This window comes from Tenrec ecaudatus, chromosome 7, assembly GCF_050624435.1.
Source record: "Tenrec ecaudatus isolate mTenEca1 chromosome 7, mTenEca1.hap1, whole genome shotgun sequence".
Lineage (NCBI taxonomy): Eukaryota > Metazoa > Chordata > Mammalia > Afrosoricida > Tenrecidae > Tenrec > Tenrec ecaudatus.
In genome coordinates, this window is record NC_134536.1 from 128430608 (window position 1) to 128447579 (window position 16972).

The window sequence follows — 16972 nt, forward strand, 5'->3', positions numbered from 1 at the left end:
TTACAAATGAAGAATCCAAGACACTAAGCTACAATCATATAAATTAACCTACAGTTGACAAAAGTGCGCATTCAGCTTCTATTCCTAACACTAACCCGCCTTACTTATCTCTAAGAGACTTGCTTTTACAGCTTCTCAGCAGCCATGTACTCAGAGACATAAGAGAACCGGTGCACCCTATCACGGGAGGCCTGGCAATTTATTCAGTTCAAGAAGGATCAGCATGCCCAAGCAAAGCAGGGTGCAAAGGCAGGGAGCAGAAGCAATAGGAAGCTATAGATGTACCTTTCTCAACAGTCCCTTCTGCTGTTGTAGGGCCATGGGGCAACCCTTCAATGTAGGTGGTTGGCAGCAAGTCTGCTGAGATAGGCTGGCCTTCTAGCTTCTGTAGTCTCTCTCGTACAGCATTGGTCAGATCTACATAAGCCTCATCAATGCTGGCACGTTCAATCACGGCAAAACGAGACATTACTCCCATCACTTCAACACTGGCTTCCCGGTACCTGAAAGTATACGGATCATATGTGCCGGCAGTACACAGAGGGAACAATGAGATGACTGACTGCATTCCAACTCTCTCAGAATGGAGTAATAACATACAAAATCAGTGCAGAAGCTCCCTAAAGACACGTGGCCTGACAGAGACCAGATAGCAACCAACACAGGGTGAGTAGGCTGGCAGATGGATCACCCTAACAGTAGCAAAGACAAGGCTGACCCCTGGAGGCCAACAGTTGGAGTGGGACTTGAGCACTGTCAGGTAGAAAGCATCCAGCCCGTGAACGTGGGTGTCTATGTGGCAAGGAGCAGTGCTCTAAAGAAGAGCCATGTCCTCACACTCGTTTGACCAGATAATACTTCACTGTGATTGCTTGGGCCTTTTGCTATTTGCATATATGGGCTAGGCAGGCTGCTGCTTCTATTTGGTCTTCACATCTTCAAACAAGAAGGAACTTACTTACATGAGGAAAAAAACACTGATGAACGGGCTCAAGAATCTGGTCTTCCTCAAAATACTTTTCGTTATAAATTACTAGATGATATTATGAATTTTATATGTGTCACTGGTTAGTTTGTTTAACCTAGGAGCTGGTCCTCGCGCTGTCCCTCCTAGTCCAACTCCAAAGGCACGTGAAGCCGCTCTCCCAGTCCTACAACATGTTTTCTATGGCAACAGGTGGCTGTCTTCTTTGCTCTGCTGTGGATTTGCTGTGGAGTTTAAAATCAGTTCTTTGTTCATGTTGGACCTACTTTGAGCCAGAGAGGGAAATATTTGTACGTCTTCACTAAGAGTCCTGTGAAAATTAGTATACATTCTTTAAAAACATGCTCACATGAATAAATTACACAGACTTGGGCTTTCCCCCCCCCCCTTAAGCTACTCTTGTGGGGGAGTGGGAGGAGAGAGAGGTATAGCACCCCCACCCTTCCCCACCAGTCAGGAAAAGATACACCATTTCAGAACTGGAGATTGGGGTGTCTTCACAGCCTCCTGAGAAAAACTACTCCATGGTATTTAAAGAAATATATATAAAACCTTATAAACATAATTAGAAGATTAGCATGGCCTCTGCACAGTGTCTTTTAAAAAGTACTTAGTATATATTAGGTCTCCATAAATAACATGTTTATCACCTCTCAAATTAATTGTTAAAATAATAATTCTAAATTTCTAGGAAGAATCGATGTTTTTGAATTATGGTATTGGTGAAGAACAGTGAAACTATCACGGACGGCCAAAATAGCACACAGATCTGTCTTATGTACTTTGGACATGTTGCCAGGAGACATCAATCCTCTAGCCCAAAGGTCAGCTGTTTGAAGCTACTAGCCCCTCTGCAGGAGCAAGATGAGGGAACAACTCCACACAGCTCCCAGCCTTGGAAGCCTTACAGGGCAGCTCTCTGTCCTATAGCGGTTCTACAGAGTCAGAATTGACTTGATCACATGGCCAATACTGGTGGCTACCTTATAGCAAAGTGAGGTCTAGCGATACTGACTATAGAGAACTTAACACAATGCCGGGCACATCATATGTGCTCAAAACATACCAGCTCTTAGGTGTATTATCGTGGCCGGGACTTGTGCCTACCTCTGACTTAGCTATGCCAACAGCTGTCTCTTGTCCCAAAGCTAAACTTCTAAAACTTGAAGATCAAAGGGAATTTTTTCAGATCTAATTTATACAAAGCAAATTTGAAACACCAGTTCCTAGCTTCATGGAATACTACCTCCAACCCTTTTATTCCCTGTTAGGCCACTTTTTCTTCTTACTTGGTGAGGTTAGCTTTCCCCCGGGACTCACGAACTTGTGCCAGCAGAAGATTGGGACACAACTTCTTCGCATCGTCTGCCCACATGTTTCTAGTGACCCCGTAAGCACGAGCTTCATAACTCACTGCAATTATTCTAAGGTAAAAAACAGGGAGCGGGAACAAATGATCACACGATAATAGGCACGTACACACAGAAACTTGGCAACACAAAGATATTATTGCCACATAAATGCACACACTTTTTGGCCATATAAGCCATCGTTCAGCCACATACACAGCCTTTCAGAGATCAAAACCATAAGCGACTAGACTGCTGCAATGGTGATCAGGATACATACCCCCCACCCTTCCATGATTTGTACTGCACGACTGCACAAGGCTTATTCCTTAAGTGAGGATTTTGTCGTTGCTCCACTTGGACAAAAAAGCAGTCCATGTCCACCAGGGCAACCACCCGATCCTGTCCAGGGTAGCTGGCGGCCATCCTCCTGAAAAACAATATTTTACAGATGGTTAGACAGGATATTTATTGGCAATGAACTCTTAGATATAATGCCATTAGCACAAGTTAGCAACAAAAACTATGACTCACAACTACCTCCTGTATTTGGAGTTCACCGTTTCCCCACAAACGTCCCTTTTCTGGTCCAGGTGCTGTAATGCCCATAGTCATGCTGTCTCCTCAGACTCCTCTAACCTGTGACGCTTCCTCCGTCGTTCTTCGTTTCCATGACAGTGACACTTCTGAGGAGTACTCGTCAGTTATTTTGAGAAAGGTCTCAGCATGGGTGCGACTGAGCTGTAGCATGATTACACTGAGGCTGCTTTTTTGGGGGGTGGGGGAGGCAGCTCCTATAAGTGTATCAAATCAGGAGCTGTGCCTTCTACGCAGGAGATCTGGGTTCAAGTCCTAGCAGTGTCCCTTGAGTGCAGTCACCTGTCAGTGGAGGTGCATGTATTCTCTGATGCTGAACAGACTTCAGTGGAGCTTGCAAAGACAGACAGAAGAGGAAGGCCTGGTGAGCTATTTCTGAAAAACTAGCCAATGAAAACACCATAAATCACAATAGCCCCTCAATTGTCCTGTATGCGAGGTCTCCTTGAGTCTGCACTACCAACAAAGAGGTAATGTTTTCTGGGTTTCTCACTGTCACGTGACTATTTTTCCTTTTGTAACTGATGTACTTCTTGAGGTAAATACTTCAAAACTATGAAAATAATCTGTTTCTCCTCAAACATTTACTCCTTTTAGCACCCATCAGTGTCAGGAAATGGACTGGCTGTAATCAGTGCTATTGTTGTGTTGTTACAATGAATTACTTTTATATGACCCTTCTCCCAAGCACTTCTAATAGCCACCAAATGATTGGATTGGGCTATGCAAAATAAGGTAACTGTGGTCCACCAAAAAGATTGGACAATTTGCTAATAATGCAAATAAGATGCATGGCACCCCAGAAGTGGGACCATGCAAACAAAGTGCATGGCACTCTAATGAGGGGACTAGTGAATTCTGCGATATCAGTAGGCTTAAAAAGAGCCACCCTAGAGGCATGAAGGGAGGAGCTATTAGCAAGAAGGGGTGGGAATGGAACACCTCCATTGAACCCGAGGTCCCCAGGCTGGGAATCTCCTAGACTCAAGAGACAAAGAACTGTGACACCAGAGATGGTGAGAGATGGTGGCAGCAGAACCAGGAGAACAACAGGTGGCAATGTGATGGCCTTCCTAGTCCATGGAGTGAGAGCCCTGAGTGCCTTTGGTTGGGCAGTAGGCGCACTGGTGGAGTTGGGTGCCTGCAAGCATTTACTGGTCAAACTACAGGGCTTTGTAACACTTGCTCAAAAAGGCACAGGTCAAAGAAGGGTCTGCCTGCAGGCATGGCTAAGAAGAGGCTGTCCTGATAGAAAAAAACGTATGAATCTCAAATCATTTCTGATCCTGAATTATAACCAGTCACTTCACTAATAAACCCAGGTGACAGCTACTTGTCAACTTGTCTAGGTCGTGATCCTCAGTGGCTTGGCAGTGCTGTTACGATGCAGTTATCCTCCGTTTTGAGCTATGATGGGATCACCTCCATGATGTGAACAATCAGGCAGTTTCCTCGGGGGTGTGGCCTTCCTTCAGTATGTATCCATGTTGTAGCAAAGCTCACTTGCTCTCCTGCTCACTGTCCATGCTGAATCTGGAATCACGTCATCATCTGACCTCTAGTTCTTGGGACTGATGCAGCAGCCAGCCATATTGCGGGCTCACGCAGGGGTTCATCATCCCCTGAAACTGTGAGTCAGGAGAAGCATCTAGCCTGATGGACTTACCATCATCAACCACCTATAACTGCAAGAGCCATTTCCTTGAGATAAATCTTTTTTTTTCTTTTTTAAACATTTTATTAGGGGCTCATACAACTCTTATCACAATCCACGCATATACATACATCAATTGTATAAAGCACATCCGCACATTCTTTGCCCTAATCACTCTCAAAGCATTTGCTCTTCAATTAAGCCCTCTGCATCAGGTCTTTTTCCCCCCTCCCTCCCTGCTCCCTCCTCCCTCATGAGCCCTTGATAATCCACAGATTGTTATTTCCTTTTAATCAGTCCCCCGTTTCCAACCCACTCACCCTCCACTCTCCCAATATCGCCCTTCAAACCCCTGGTCCTGAAGGTATCGTCCACCCTGGATTCCCTGTGCCTCCAGCTCCCCTATGCACCAGTGTACAATCTCTGCCCTATCGAGCCCTGCAAGGTAGAATTCGGATCATGGTAGTTGGGGGGAGGAAGCATCCAGGATCTGGGGGAAAGCTGTGTTCTTCATCGGTACTACATCGCACCCTGACTGGACCATCTCCTCTCCTAAACCCTTCTGTGAGGGAATCTCCAGTGGTCGACACTTGGGCCTCCACTCTGCACTTCCCCCTTCATTCACTATGGTGTGTATATATATATATATATATATATATATATATATATATATATATATATATATATATATATACATACACACACACGTATGTATACACACACACATACATACACACACATATACATATATTCACACACATATATTCTTTTATTTTTTGCATGATGCCTTATACCTTGTCCCTTTGGCACCTCGTGATCGCACCAGCTGGTGTGCTTCTTCCATGTAGGCTTTATTGCTTCTGAGCTAGATGGCCACTTGTTCACCTTCAAGCCTTTAAGACCCCAGACACTATCTCTTTCGATAGCCGGACACCATAAATCTATCTATCTACAATGTAGTGGTTAAGCATTTGGTTGTGATCAGCAAGGTCAGCTGGGGGAAACTGAGAAGCTGGAAGTGTAAGCAGCTTAATCTCTACACTTGTGACCACAGGGCTTGGAAGACCAGCTCTAGTGTTTAGAGGAAAACCTCCACAGTCCTGAGAAAACAGATAAACCCCAATGTACATATTCTCTAGGAAGAACTTTTCTTCACATCCACCCTCCATAAAATGATAAGCTGTTTCCTACAGATGTGCTCGCCATATGTGCAGTTAAAGATATAGACCCCTATCTAGATCTATCTTTAATTTCTATTTATTTTCTTATGTGCCCTAGGCATGAAACAGCTCTGGCTACAATCTAGGCATCAAACTAGGATGAACAAAGGGCTGCCAGTCTGCTCTGTCCCTGACTGATATAAGAGCACCACCACCAATCAGGTGTCTCTTTGCCCACAGCCAGGGGTTCATCTGTCTCTTATTCTTTTTATTTATTTATTAAACATATGTTGCCATCATTATTTTTTTGTGTCTTTTATTCTTAAAGAGCAATTGACACCATTTGTTTCTCACCTGCCAGACACATTCTTTGAAGTGCTCCCCTATAGAGCTTAAGATATTCTAGACTGATACATTGCCCATCTCTTCGTATGTACTAACAAGAGGATTACTAACAAAGGGATCACTATAAAATCTTTTTGTTGAATAAACTCAAAGCTCTTCTCTTGATATTGGAGATCAGTCCCCTGTGCCTCCCTTTCCTGTCTCCTCTTTTCTATAACTGTACACATAGCTCCTAAGAGCCCATTTGACTGTGGGGATGGACCCCACAGTCAGCAGTTCTACACCACCAGCTGCTCCACAGAAGACGAGGGTTTTCTACTTCCATAAAGAATTAGTCTCAGAAACTCACAGGGGCAATTCTATCCTGTCCTTTAGGGTTGCTATGAGTCAACATTAACTACACAGCAGTGAGTGAGTGAGTGATCTAGCCACCTATTTACATATTGAATGGATTCACTGATTTTGCTTCTTGAGAGAACCTAGCCTGACACCCCGAATCCTGAGTATTGTCTGAGTTTTGTGTGGCTACTGTCATAAATTAACTATCAAATCTATCAGAGGAGTAGCGAGTGCTTCTGGAAGGGTCACTGGTGTCAGAATTGGTAAGAGGAGGGTGTTGTACAGGGTGCAGGAATGCCTGACCTTGGCTTCCCAGGATCAGCTTTGGGCTGATGCTGACAGTGATTTCCCCCTCATAACGTCAGAAAAGGGTAGATGCCACCGCCATACTATCTTTACAGTTCTAACAGTGATTTTCTACTCACTCAGATACATTAGTTTAGTATCAAAGAAAACAATACTACATGCTGGTCACGGATTAAAAAAAACTCAACCCACTGCCATTGAGTTGATGCTGACTCAGAGCGACCCTCTAGAACAGGATAGAACTGCCCCCTATGAGTTTCCAAGACTGTAACTCTTTACAGGAATAAAAAGCTCTGTCTTTCTCCCAAAGAGCAGCTAGTGCTTTTGTACTGCTGACCTTGCAGTTAGCAGCCCAATGTGTAACCACTATACCAGGGCTTCTTGTTCATACACATACACAAAGAATAAGATATGGGTGACAGACTGACAGCACCAGCACACCTTACCTACTTGAGAGTGGGTACAGACTAATGTTATCATTCAACCGTGTCAAAGATCTAGATCAGTGGTTCTCAACCTTCCTAATGCCAGGACCCTTTTAGTTCCTCATGTTGTGGGCGGACTCGCCTAGAGCCGGATAGAGGAGCAGTGTCTTGGTTCCTCAGACCATCCGAAATAAGGTCTTAGGCGACCCCTGTGAAAGGGTCATTCAATCTGCAAAGGGGGATCTAGAAGAACTCAACCTAAAACAGGGGTTCCTAAACTTTACATTGGAATCACCTAGGCACCTTTCATCGCAATCTGGCTGCCATCCTCAGGCATTTTACTTTAATTGGCCTGGGTGCTCTCTGGGCATTGCGATTTTTAAAAATGTCCCACGTGATTGTCAGATGCAGCAGAAGCTGGAAACCACTAACTGATAGGATAGCTATGAACATCTGAAACAGGCTACACACTTGAGCAAGCACCCAGCTGTCTTCTAAAAAAAAGCATCTACCTTGTAAAATAGGGGGGCATGGAACTCTACAGCTGGAAGTGGAAGGAGTGAGGAACACAGAAAGTCAGAGTAGTCAAGGCAATCATTCCTTCTGAAGACATTCCCAATGTTCACTCACCTAAGACAGGCAGGTGATACGTCAAATATGTGTGCATTTAAGCCTTGACATGTCAGAAGTCCCTGGAACTTGGAGTGGCTTTTCAGAGGTACTGGGATAACGGGGGAGAAGGGATGAGGCTGTTTGCTACCTTGAAGATTCTCCATTTTGGAAGCCCTAAATAGGAGTTCTACTCTGGCCTAAAGGGTGGAAATGAGTCATACACGACTGGTAACAGTGGGGTGGGTAGATGAGTACAGGTAACGTCCTTATAAAAATAGTAAATGCATTGTAACAAACAAAAAAAACCCAGCCCCAGGCATCACAACAGGCACCGTTATCAGGAGTGGAGCAGAAATAGGAAGGAGTGATTTTAGCCCAGCCAACATTTTGCTAAATATGCAAATGCAAAAACAGATATGCAGCTCAACAGAAAATAAAACGGTTACAGTTTTCCATGAACGTGTTTGGCTGGGGAAACGGGAGCTTTTTAAAGACGGAAAAAGAAACAACACTTTGCTAAAATCGTCAGGACCGCCCAAGCCTTCAATAATGGGATCCTTCAATCCCTCCATCTAGCGCAGCAAGTACAAACAAGTCTGAAATGATACCGTAGCTCCCTCCCCCGGGGGCGGGGGAGGAATGGGTTACAAATGAAAATGTCGATTTACGCTCTATAGGGATGAATATTTTTTTTCTAAAAGAAAATCCCACTTACAGGACCATACCCGAGTCTTAACTATGTCTCTTCTTCCCGAAACCTGCAGCCCAATGTTGTTCCCAGACCGGCAGCGCGAGAAGCCGGGCTGAGTTCTCTCACCGCGGTGAGGAGCACCTGTCAGAACCGTCCGAGGCAGAAACGTCGCCGGGCAAGGAGGGTGGACGGGTCCTGACTTCCTTGTCGCCTTTCCCAGGGTGGTCCATTTGGTCTGGACAGCAATCTGTGGAAACGGACCCGGAGTCACCCAGCAGGCGCCCTCACGGAGGCGGTCCACCCGGGCCCGGGCGCCGCAGGGCGAGCGCGGCCGACAGCTCAGACCGCGCGCGCTCGGACGGCGGTTGACGAGCCTGCGCAGCACGGCGCTTCCGCCCGCGGCTCCGCCCCCCGAGAGGCGAGCGTGACGCGCTTGCCGCCACTTCCGGGCGCGCGTGCGCAGTGGCGGCCCGAGCGCGTGCGCAGCGCCGGCTCCTTCCTGGCTGGTGCTTCAGCTGCTCACGCTCCTCCCCCTCGCTCCCCGTCTCCCCCAAGCCCCGCGCGCCCCAGGACCAGCTTGGGGTCCCGCCAAGGGCGGGTTCGGTCCGCGCCTCGTGCTCCCGGGACGGCCGTGCGGCGCGCTCGCGGCGCGCGGCGTTCGCCATGGAGATGGATCAAGTGAACGCGCTGTGCGAGCAACTGGTGAAAGCGGTGACGGTCATGATGGACCCCAGCTCCACCCAGCGCTACCGGCTGGAAGCCCTCAAGGTAGCCGGGGTCCTGGCGCCCCGGGCCTAGGCCGAGACCCTCCCTCGCCCCCACGCCGCGGGACCTGCTCCCCCCAGCCGTGGAGGGGGCCTGCCCGGCGGCTCTCCACCCCCGCCTTCTCGGCCCCTCGCGCCTGCCCTTCGCTCGCCTCCCCTCTCCCCTTGGCTCTGCTCTCTTCCCGCCCGCGCTGGCCACGGGCGTCTCCGGGCCCCCCGCCGCGGGCGGAGCCCCAGCCCACCCCCCTTTCCCAAGGGCGCACGTGTGGAGCCGCCCCCGGCACTAGCCTCCTCCTCAGTGCTTCCTTCTTCCCCGCTGACCTCGCCGCGCCCCGGCCCCCGGACTGCACCTCCTCTGGACGTGCACACGCCTCGTGCTGGGCCTTTTCGGGGTCCATTCCTAGCACACTCCCCCGCGCACCGTGCTCGTTAGTGTGCGATGGTCTCCCGGGCGATTTTCCGCCAAGTTGAACTTGGACCGCTTACTTTGCATTTTAACAAGGGTGCTTTGGTTTCCTGAAAGTCCTCTGCGTGTGTCCCGGATGCTCTCTCGGACCTGACTCCTGCGCTCCCATTTCGGGATTCTCATAGAAAGGGGGGTGCTGTTAAAAACAGAAGCTTGTCGCGCCCCCACCCCTAGCCCCCCTATCCAAGCCGCCTTTCTGAGCGCTGAGAGATGACTGTTGAGGAAAAAAAATTTTTTTTTTTTGCTGAACATGTTTGAAGTGATACAACGTAATCAAATAGCGCCACTTGGAGGGAACTTTCCAGTAGCTGGATGTATGTCACAGGGTTTGAAGTCTGCAACAGTTGAATTCTTCTAGGAGTTTAATACTGTTATTTATTATGGGGCGTTTGAAAATAGTACTGCAGCACGGAGCACAAGCATTGGAATACCTCCTGGATGATGTAGCACCTCGCTGAGTGTTTTATAAGATCCTGCATATAGGGTTTCTATGAGTGGGGACACCTAGCAACAACAACATTTGAAAATAGAGATAGTGCCTTACCCTGACCCTGCTTGTGCTGGTCACCTAGATGCAACAGTTTTAAGTTCTAAATACAGTAGCATATGTTAAAATCTAATAAATCCTAGGAATTGCCTTTCACTTCCATGTAGCTCTGCGCTGTATCTCTGAAACAAGTAGTTTTAAAATTTTTTGCCTTGCTTTATTTTCTTTTAAAGTATTAGCAAGATCATACCGTAGAAAATCCAGAACCCCCACATTGAAAACCAGACTCACTGACATCGTCAAGTCTAAAGCATGATGACCCTATAGCCCCTGTCGGTTTCCAAGAAGTAGCCAGCCTCATGGTTCTCCCTTGGGAGTAGCTGGTCAGTTTGAACCACTGACCTTGTGGTTAGAAGTTCAGTCAATAAACCACTATACCACCAAAGTACCTTATCAAAGTGAAAGAAATGGTTGTTGCTTCTTTATTCAAATAATATTGATCTGTTTGGTTTGTGTTGTTTTTGTAACTTCAGCTGTAGCTCAAAGTAGAATTTCGTAAGATATTGCTTAGTCTCGTCTTTGTTAGTTCCCAAGAGAAACACTAACTTTCCCTCTTTCAGTTCTGTGAAGAATTTAAAGAAAAGTGCCCCATCTGTGTCCACTGTGGCCTGAGGCTGGCTGAGAAAACCCAAATGGCCATTGTCAGGCATTTTGGCCTTCAGATCCTGGAACACGTTGTCAAGTAAGACATCCTTGGGCTTGACCATTGGAGTATGTGAGTGGGCAAATCTTCTAACCTTAGGTGGCTCGGTGTTGTTCTTTAGGTAAATAGAAAAGAGCAGTCCGGAGGGAATAAAAAAGGAATGATTCCCAAGAGGTTAGCAGAAGTTCATGGGAGCTCTTACTCAGGGCCGAGCGCTCCACTCTTCATTTTCTGCATCTGTAAAGTGCCTGGCATGTGGGAAGCAGTCACAAAACATTAGCTGCTAGTCATTCGACCAACCTATTGCACTTCTCTTATGGGTCAGCAGGCTCTCAAGCCTTTTTAGAATTGTGCACCAAATCCCAAACCAACCCACTCTCAATCAGTCCAGCAGCCCTATAGGGTTTCTGAGGCCACGGCTCTACAGAAAGAGACGACCTCATCTTTCTTCCTTTCTTTCTCCAAGCTGCAGGTGGGCTCGAACCACCAACCCAAGTTTAGCAAGGGCTCCCTTTTCTGAATCGCACACCCTAAGCATGATTGTATGCAAATAACTGAACACTCCTCCTAACCTGAGTAGCACCCCTCCATGCCATCTCATCCCCAGCGTCTATAGAAGTCACCTTTTAAGATTTCATCACAGTTGGAAGGGAGCTATTATTATCTTGTAAATCAGCATAGTAAGGTGAAGTATCAAGATTGTATTGTCTGGAAGAACAGCTATATACTTGGAGTTGACACAGATGTATGTTTGCTCTCATTCTGTTCAATAAGATTGGGGGGGGCACTTGGTTTGTGTCTAAACCCTATGTGGATTTTAATGAACAACGGCTGCTTATAGAAAACTTTTCCCAGGAATTTTTCTGCTGTTGGTATTTTGGCTCAATGTGAACTCTCTGTCCGATCGTAGACTGGTACAAGATCCAAAGTATAATTTCTTAATGAACTTGGCAGCCCATCCTGACAGGAAGCCGAGGTAGTCTGTGAAGAGTAGACTTCTGATGGGGTTCCGTTTCCTTCTCCCCCTGGTGGGCAGGTTTCGGTGGAACAGCATGACTCGGCTGGAGAAGTTCTTTCTGAAGACCAGCGTCATGGAGCTGATTGCAAATGTAAGGGATAGTTGGTTGGAAGGCACTTTGGGCGACACGCGCCCCTCTGTACAGTATTTATGTACAGAGTCACTGGAACCACATAGGCTGAGAGCAGATTCTGTATACTCTTCAATGTTCACCTCTGTGGTCAAAAGACCACCACCGCAAGAAAGCTTACTGCGTCGCATTTCTCTTGCGAGGTTTGATTCCATCCTTGATGTGCTGACTCGGCTTTGAACAGAGGAAGGTAGAGCAGAAGCAGCCTGCGGACGAATGGAATCTTGATTTACTATTTGTTTCCCTTTCTATGTTGTATCACACTAATGTGCAGAATGAGTGGTTTCCGCAGTTATTTTAAATATTCAAAAAAGGAAGGAAGGAGAGGGGGCTGTGGGCTTTAAATATGCTTATTTAAACTTTTTTTTTTAAAACCGTGTGAATGATGGGATCTCCTACCCCTTTTCATCTCCCCAAAATAGTATCTTTAATAGGAAAAGGGTCCTTTTAAAGTTATTAATTAACTTATTTGGCTAGCACTTGGAGCTATTTCTTGGGAAACCCAGTGGACACCGGTCCTGACATCCATCTCCTAATGCTAGTACTATGGGTGACCTATTCACTTGCTTCTCCAGACCCTCTGGTTTTATTATCTCTCTCAATGTACTCCACGGTCCTTGTTTCTGCACACCTCCAACCCTGACTCAAAACGAGTGAGCCCCGCGTGCGCGTCTCTAGAGTTTGCAGGGAAGAGCTGTGATGTCTCCCTTGCTTGGCGTGACAGCGCTTTATAAGCTGGCCCAGCCCTCACTGAAGCTGTCCGAGGGCAGGGTGATTAGTGAGGATGCAGGACAAGCGAGTCAGACGTGGTGAACAGGTTTGTTTGTCTGCTCGTGAGTTTTCGGCCCTTTCACAGCCCCGTGCTGTGGGGATTCACTTGTGGCAGATCTCAGTATTTCTTGCTGTTTTTCAGGGAACATTAAACATTTTGGAAGAGGAAAACCATATTAAAGATGTGCTGTCTCGAATTGTAGTGGAAATGATCAAGCGAGAGTGGCCACAGCACTGGCCGGACATGCTGGTGGAATTGGATACTCTTTCCAAACAAGGGGTATGAAGGACCAACAAATTAATTCAGTATACCCTTCGTAAATCCTCAGGGTTTTTATGCTATCTTTTTTTAGGGGGTGGGTCTTAGTAGTTTCATTTAAACAGCTTTTTAAAAAATTACTTTATTGTGGCTCATACAGCTCTTGTCACAATCAAAACATACATTGATTGTGTCAAGCACATTTGTATATTTGTTGCCATCATCATTCTCAAAACATTTGCTTTCTACTGAGCCCTTGGTATCACCTCATTTTTCCCCTCCTTACCTCCCTCACAAACCCTTGGTAATTTATAAATTATTATTATTCTTTCATGTCTTTTTCACTGTCCGATGTCTCCCTTTACTCACTTTTCTATTGTCCGTCCCCCCAGGGAGGAGGTCACATGTAGATCCTTGTGATCGGTTCCCCCTTTCTACCCCACCTTCCCTCCACCCTCCCAGTATCACCACTCTCACCACTGGTCCTGAGAGGATCATCTGCCCTGGGTTCCCTTTGTTTCCAGTTCCTATCTGTACCAGTGTACCTCCTAGTCTTGCCAGATTTGAAAGGTAGAATTGGGATCATGGTAGTGGGGGGAGGGGGGAGGAAGCATTTAAGAACTAGAGGAAAGTTGTATGTTTCATCGTTACTATATTGCACCCTGGCTGGCTTGTCTCCTCCTCGTGGCCCTTCTGTAAGGGATGTCCATTTGCCTACAGATGGGCTTTGGGTCCCCACTCCACACTTCCCCCTCATTCACAATGATAGGATTTTTTTGTTCTTTGATGCCTGATACCTGATCCCATTGATCACAAAGGCTGGCGTACTTCTTCCATGTGGGCTTTGTTGGATGGCCGCTTGTTTATCTTCAAGCCTTTAAGACCCCAGATGCTGTATCTTTTGATAGCTGGGCACCATCAGCTTTTTTCCATCACATTTTCTTATGCACCCGCTTTGAAGAGCATATTTCTGTTGCTGTAGGAAACACAGACAGAATTAGTGATGTTCATCCTTTTGCGACTGGCAGAAGACGTGGTGACCTTTCAGACACTTCCCCCTCAAAGAAGAAGGGACATCCAGCAAACACTAACCCAGAACATGGAAAGGATCTTCAGTTACCTGCTTAACACCCTTCAAGAGAATTTAAACAAGTACCGGCAAGTGGTAAGGGCTCCCTCCCCACCCTTCAGCAAGGAGCTAGGGTGTCTACTCTCCACGAAAAAAGGGCCATGTCACATGCAGAAAAGAAAGGGGGTGGCGGGAGGGAAAGTGAACTCCTTTTCTAACCAATCAGTTCCGTGAGTTTCTGTGCTCGGGAAGAGAAGGTGTCCTTCACAGTAAGGACACTTAATATGAAAACAAAGGCTCATTCTGAATATGTGGAAGCCCCGGTTTTTGATGGGTCGGGGTGATCTTGTTGAAGTGACCGTCTCCGTCCTGGGACTGAGGACGCACAGGGCACGCCTGTGTCCATCTTGGCTGCAGTGAGCCTTGCTGGTTTCTCTTTCTTTTAATGTGTTTTACTGTGGGTGGGCCCATTCGGTGCATTGTCTTTCATCTCACTGATTGCAGTCCCACACGGAGTCATCACTCACCCCACGTCCTCCCCGGGTTTCCTGTTTCCATCCCTTCTCTCCTAGCCCTGCTGAGCTCTGTCTTGGAGCAGATGCTGCCCTTTTGATCTCACAGGAGTGATTCTTTTTTTGTTGTTGTTTTTAAAATCATTTTATTGGGCTCCTACAACTCTTACCACAATCCATACATAACATCCATTGTGTCAAACACACTCGTACATTTGTTGCCATCATCATTCTCAAAACATTTTCTTTGTACTTGAACCCTTGGAATCAGCTCCTTATCGTTTCTCCTCCCTTCCCACTCCCCCCTCACTCACGAACCCTTGATAGTTTCTAAATCATTATTTTTGCATGTCTTACACTGTGCGGCTTCTCCCTTCACCCAATTTTCTGTTGTCCATTCCCCAGGGAGAAAGTTATATGTAGATCCTTTCTATCCCACCTTCCCCCTTACCCTCCTGTTATGGCTGCTATCATTGGTCTTGAGGGGTCCTATCCGCCCTGGAGTCCCTGTGTTTCCAGTTCCTATCTATCAGTGTCCATCCTCTGGTCTAGCTGGATTTGTAAGGTAGCATTGGGGTCATTGGAGAACTAGAGGAAAACTGCCTGTTTCATCATTGCTACATTCCACCCTCACTAGCTCGTCCACCCCCAGGAGTGATTCTTAAAGGTTATTCTTCTCTGCTTAGTCCTGTCTGTTGTTTGCCTAAAAATTGAGCCATATGGGTCAGAGCTCATGCCCAGAGGTTAAGGGTTTGCCCCCATGAGGGTGTCACTGACAAGTACACCGTTTTGTTGGGTTTTGTTTTTGGTGGTTTTTTTTGGTAATTTTGAGTTTTGTTCCACATTCTATCCAAGACCTGTGTAGAATCCCCTTTAGAGCAGCTGGAGTCCTAACTGGCCCTTCTGGATAATCCAGTCTCAGAGTCGAGGAGACTGGGTTGGCGTGGTCCGTCCAATGGGCTATTGGACTAATTGTGTCCACGTGACTTCCATTTTGGGTTTTCTTTCCTCTAGAGCAGCGGTTCTCAACCTTCCTAAGGCCACGGCCCTTTCATGCAGTTTCTTGTGTTGTGCTGACCCCATCCATAACGTTATTTTTGTTACTACTTCATAACTGTCATTTTGCTCCTGTTATGAATCAGACGACCCTTGTGAAGGGTCATTTGACCCCCCAAAGGGGTCGTGACCCACAGGTTGAGAACTGCTGCTCGGGACGAAGCGAGACCAGTCACGGCAGTCCTAGATGTTCTTGTCCTCCCCTTTCTTCTGCAGAAGAGGGCGAGTAGGGTGTGCTCGGTCAGCAGAGCCTCTTCAGAGCCCGTGCGGGAAGCTTATCTAAGCTTATCTCAGCCGGGCAGCTTTGCTGCGCCTCGTGGCACATTGGAGACATTGTCGCAGCTTGGGGTGGTTGTCCGTATTTCCTTATGCTGCTGAGCATCCTGCAGTGCACAGGACAACAAAAGATGGTCTAATTCACCCTCTTCTGTCCTTAGTGCCCTTATGCTGCTGAGCATCCTGCAGTGCACAGGACAACAAAGGATGGTCTAATTCACCCTCTTCTGTCCTTAGTGCCCTTATGCTGCTGAGCATCCTGCAGTGCACAGGACAACAAAGGATGGTCTAATTCACCCTCTTCTGTCCTTAGTGCGGAGGCCGAGAAACCCCAAGCTAGCATTCTCAGAAGTACTTATTTCACACAAGAGAATAAACGGAATTGGCTGCTATGCCCATGGCAGCTTCCCTAGGTCTGTTTTCAGAGGAACGCTATCAGATGATGAAGAAGAGAGCCTCTGCGCTGCTCCGAGAGACGGGGGTGGCGAGGAGCTTGGGAGCACTGCCATTCCTTATGCTTGTTTGACACTCGATAGGTCCAGCACTGTATTTCTGTGCAAATGCGGCATATGGTCTACACTTGCTCGTTTTTTGCGAATCACACAATCCCCCGAGTGTTAGTTTCCTATGAGTGGTGAGGGCTCTGTGAGGGCCCCTTACATGCTAGCCCTATGGTGATCGTCAGCATATTGCTAAGCAGCAGAAACAGTTCTACCTGTATGACAGGTGAGGCACCACGCTCAGCATATGATGATGATGGAAGCGTCTCCTTCTGAAAAATGGTTGACTTAGAATTCCAGTCTTATTTTTTTTCTATTAGGTATAATCTTTGTCCAAAATAGCCTAAAAGATTCTTAAAAGGTAAACTTGCCAAAAACTTTGCATTTAAAAGCATGCGTATTAGGGGCTGTTATTTTGTGCCCCCAGTTTAAGCCCTGGGAGAAGGGGAGCTTTTGTCACACAGAAGAGCCCTGGCCATGCCTTCTGTAATGTGGACC

At 47.0% G+C, this 16972-nt stretch overlaps 2 protein-coding genes and 1 non-coding gene across 6 annotated transcripts in view; 1 reads left to right on the forward strand and 2 right to left on the reverse strand.

Moving 5' to 3' along the window:
- POLH (DNA polymerase eta) overlaps positions 1–8822 on the reverse strand; it is a 30726-nt gene extending 21904 nt beyond the window's left edge. Inside the window, exons 1-5 of one of the 4 annotated variants that reach the window (XM_075555040.1) lie at positions 8488–8822; positions 2875–3264; positions 2615–2764; positions 2275–2409; positions 286–503 (exon numbers count right to left, since the gene is read on the reverse strand). In XM_075555040.1, the coding sequence (XP_075411155.1) occupies positions 286–503; positions 2275–2409; positions 2615–2760 (499 nt within the window). In that variant the 5' untranslated portion in view covers positions 2761–2764; positions 2875–3264; positions 8488–8822. The remainder of the gene's footprint in view (positions 1–285; positions 504–2274; positions 2410–2614; positions 2765–2874; positions 3265–8487) is intronic. The other 3 variants (XM_075555036.1, XM_075555039.1, XM_075555038.1) reach the window with 3 other exon arrangements.
- Positions 5851–5994, reverse strand: LOC142454118 (small nucleolar RNA SNORA48). Its single transcript, XR_012785640.1, has one exon. It is a non-coding gene; the product is annotated as a small nucleolar RNA SNORA48 (small nucleolar RNA).
- Positions 8823–8949: 127 nt separating the features above from the next.
- The window catches only part of XPO5 (exportin 5), a 44503-nt gene continuing 36480 nt past the window's right edge, over positions 8950–16972 (forward strand). The window contains exons 1-5 of the mRNA XM_075555041.1: positions 8950–9231; positions 10801–10922; positions 11920–11992; positions 12945–13082; positions 14044–14226. Of these exons, the coding sequence (XP_075411156.1) occupies positions 9127–9231; positions 10801–10922; positions 11920–11992; positions 12945–13082; positions 14044–14226 (621 nt within the window). The 5' untranslated portion in view covers positions 8950–9126. The remainder of the gene's footprint in view (positions 9232–10800; positions 10923–11919; positions 11993–12944; positions 13083–14043; positions 14227–16972) is intronic.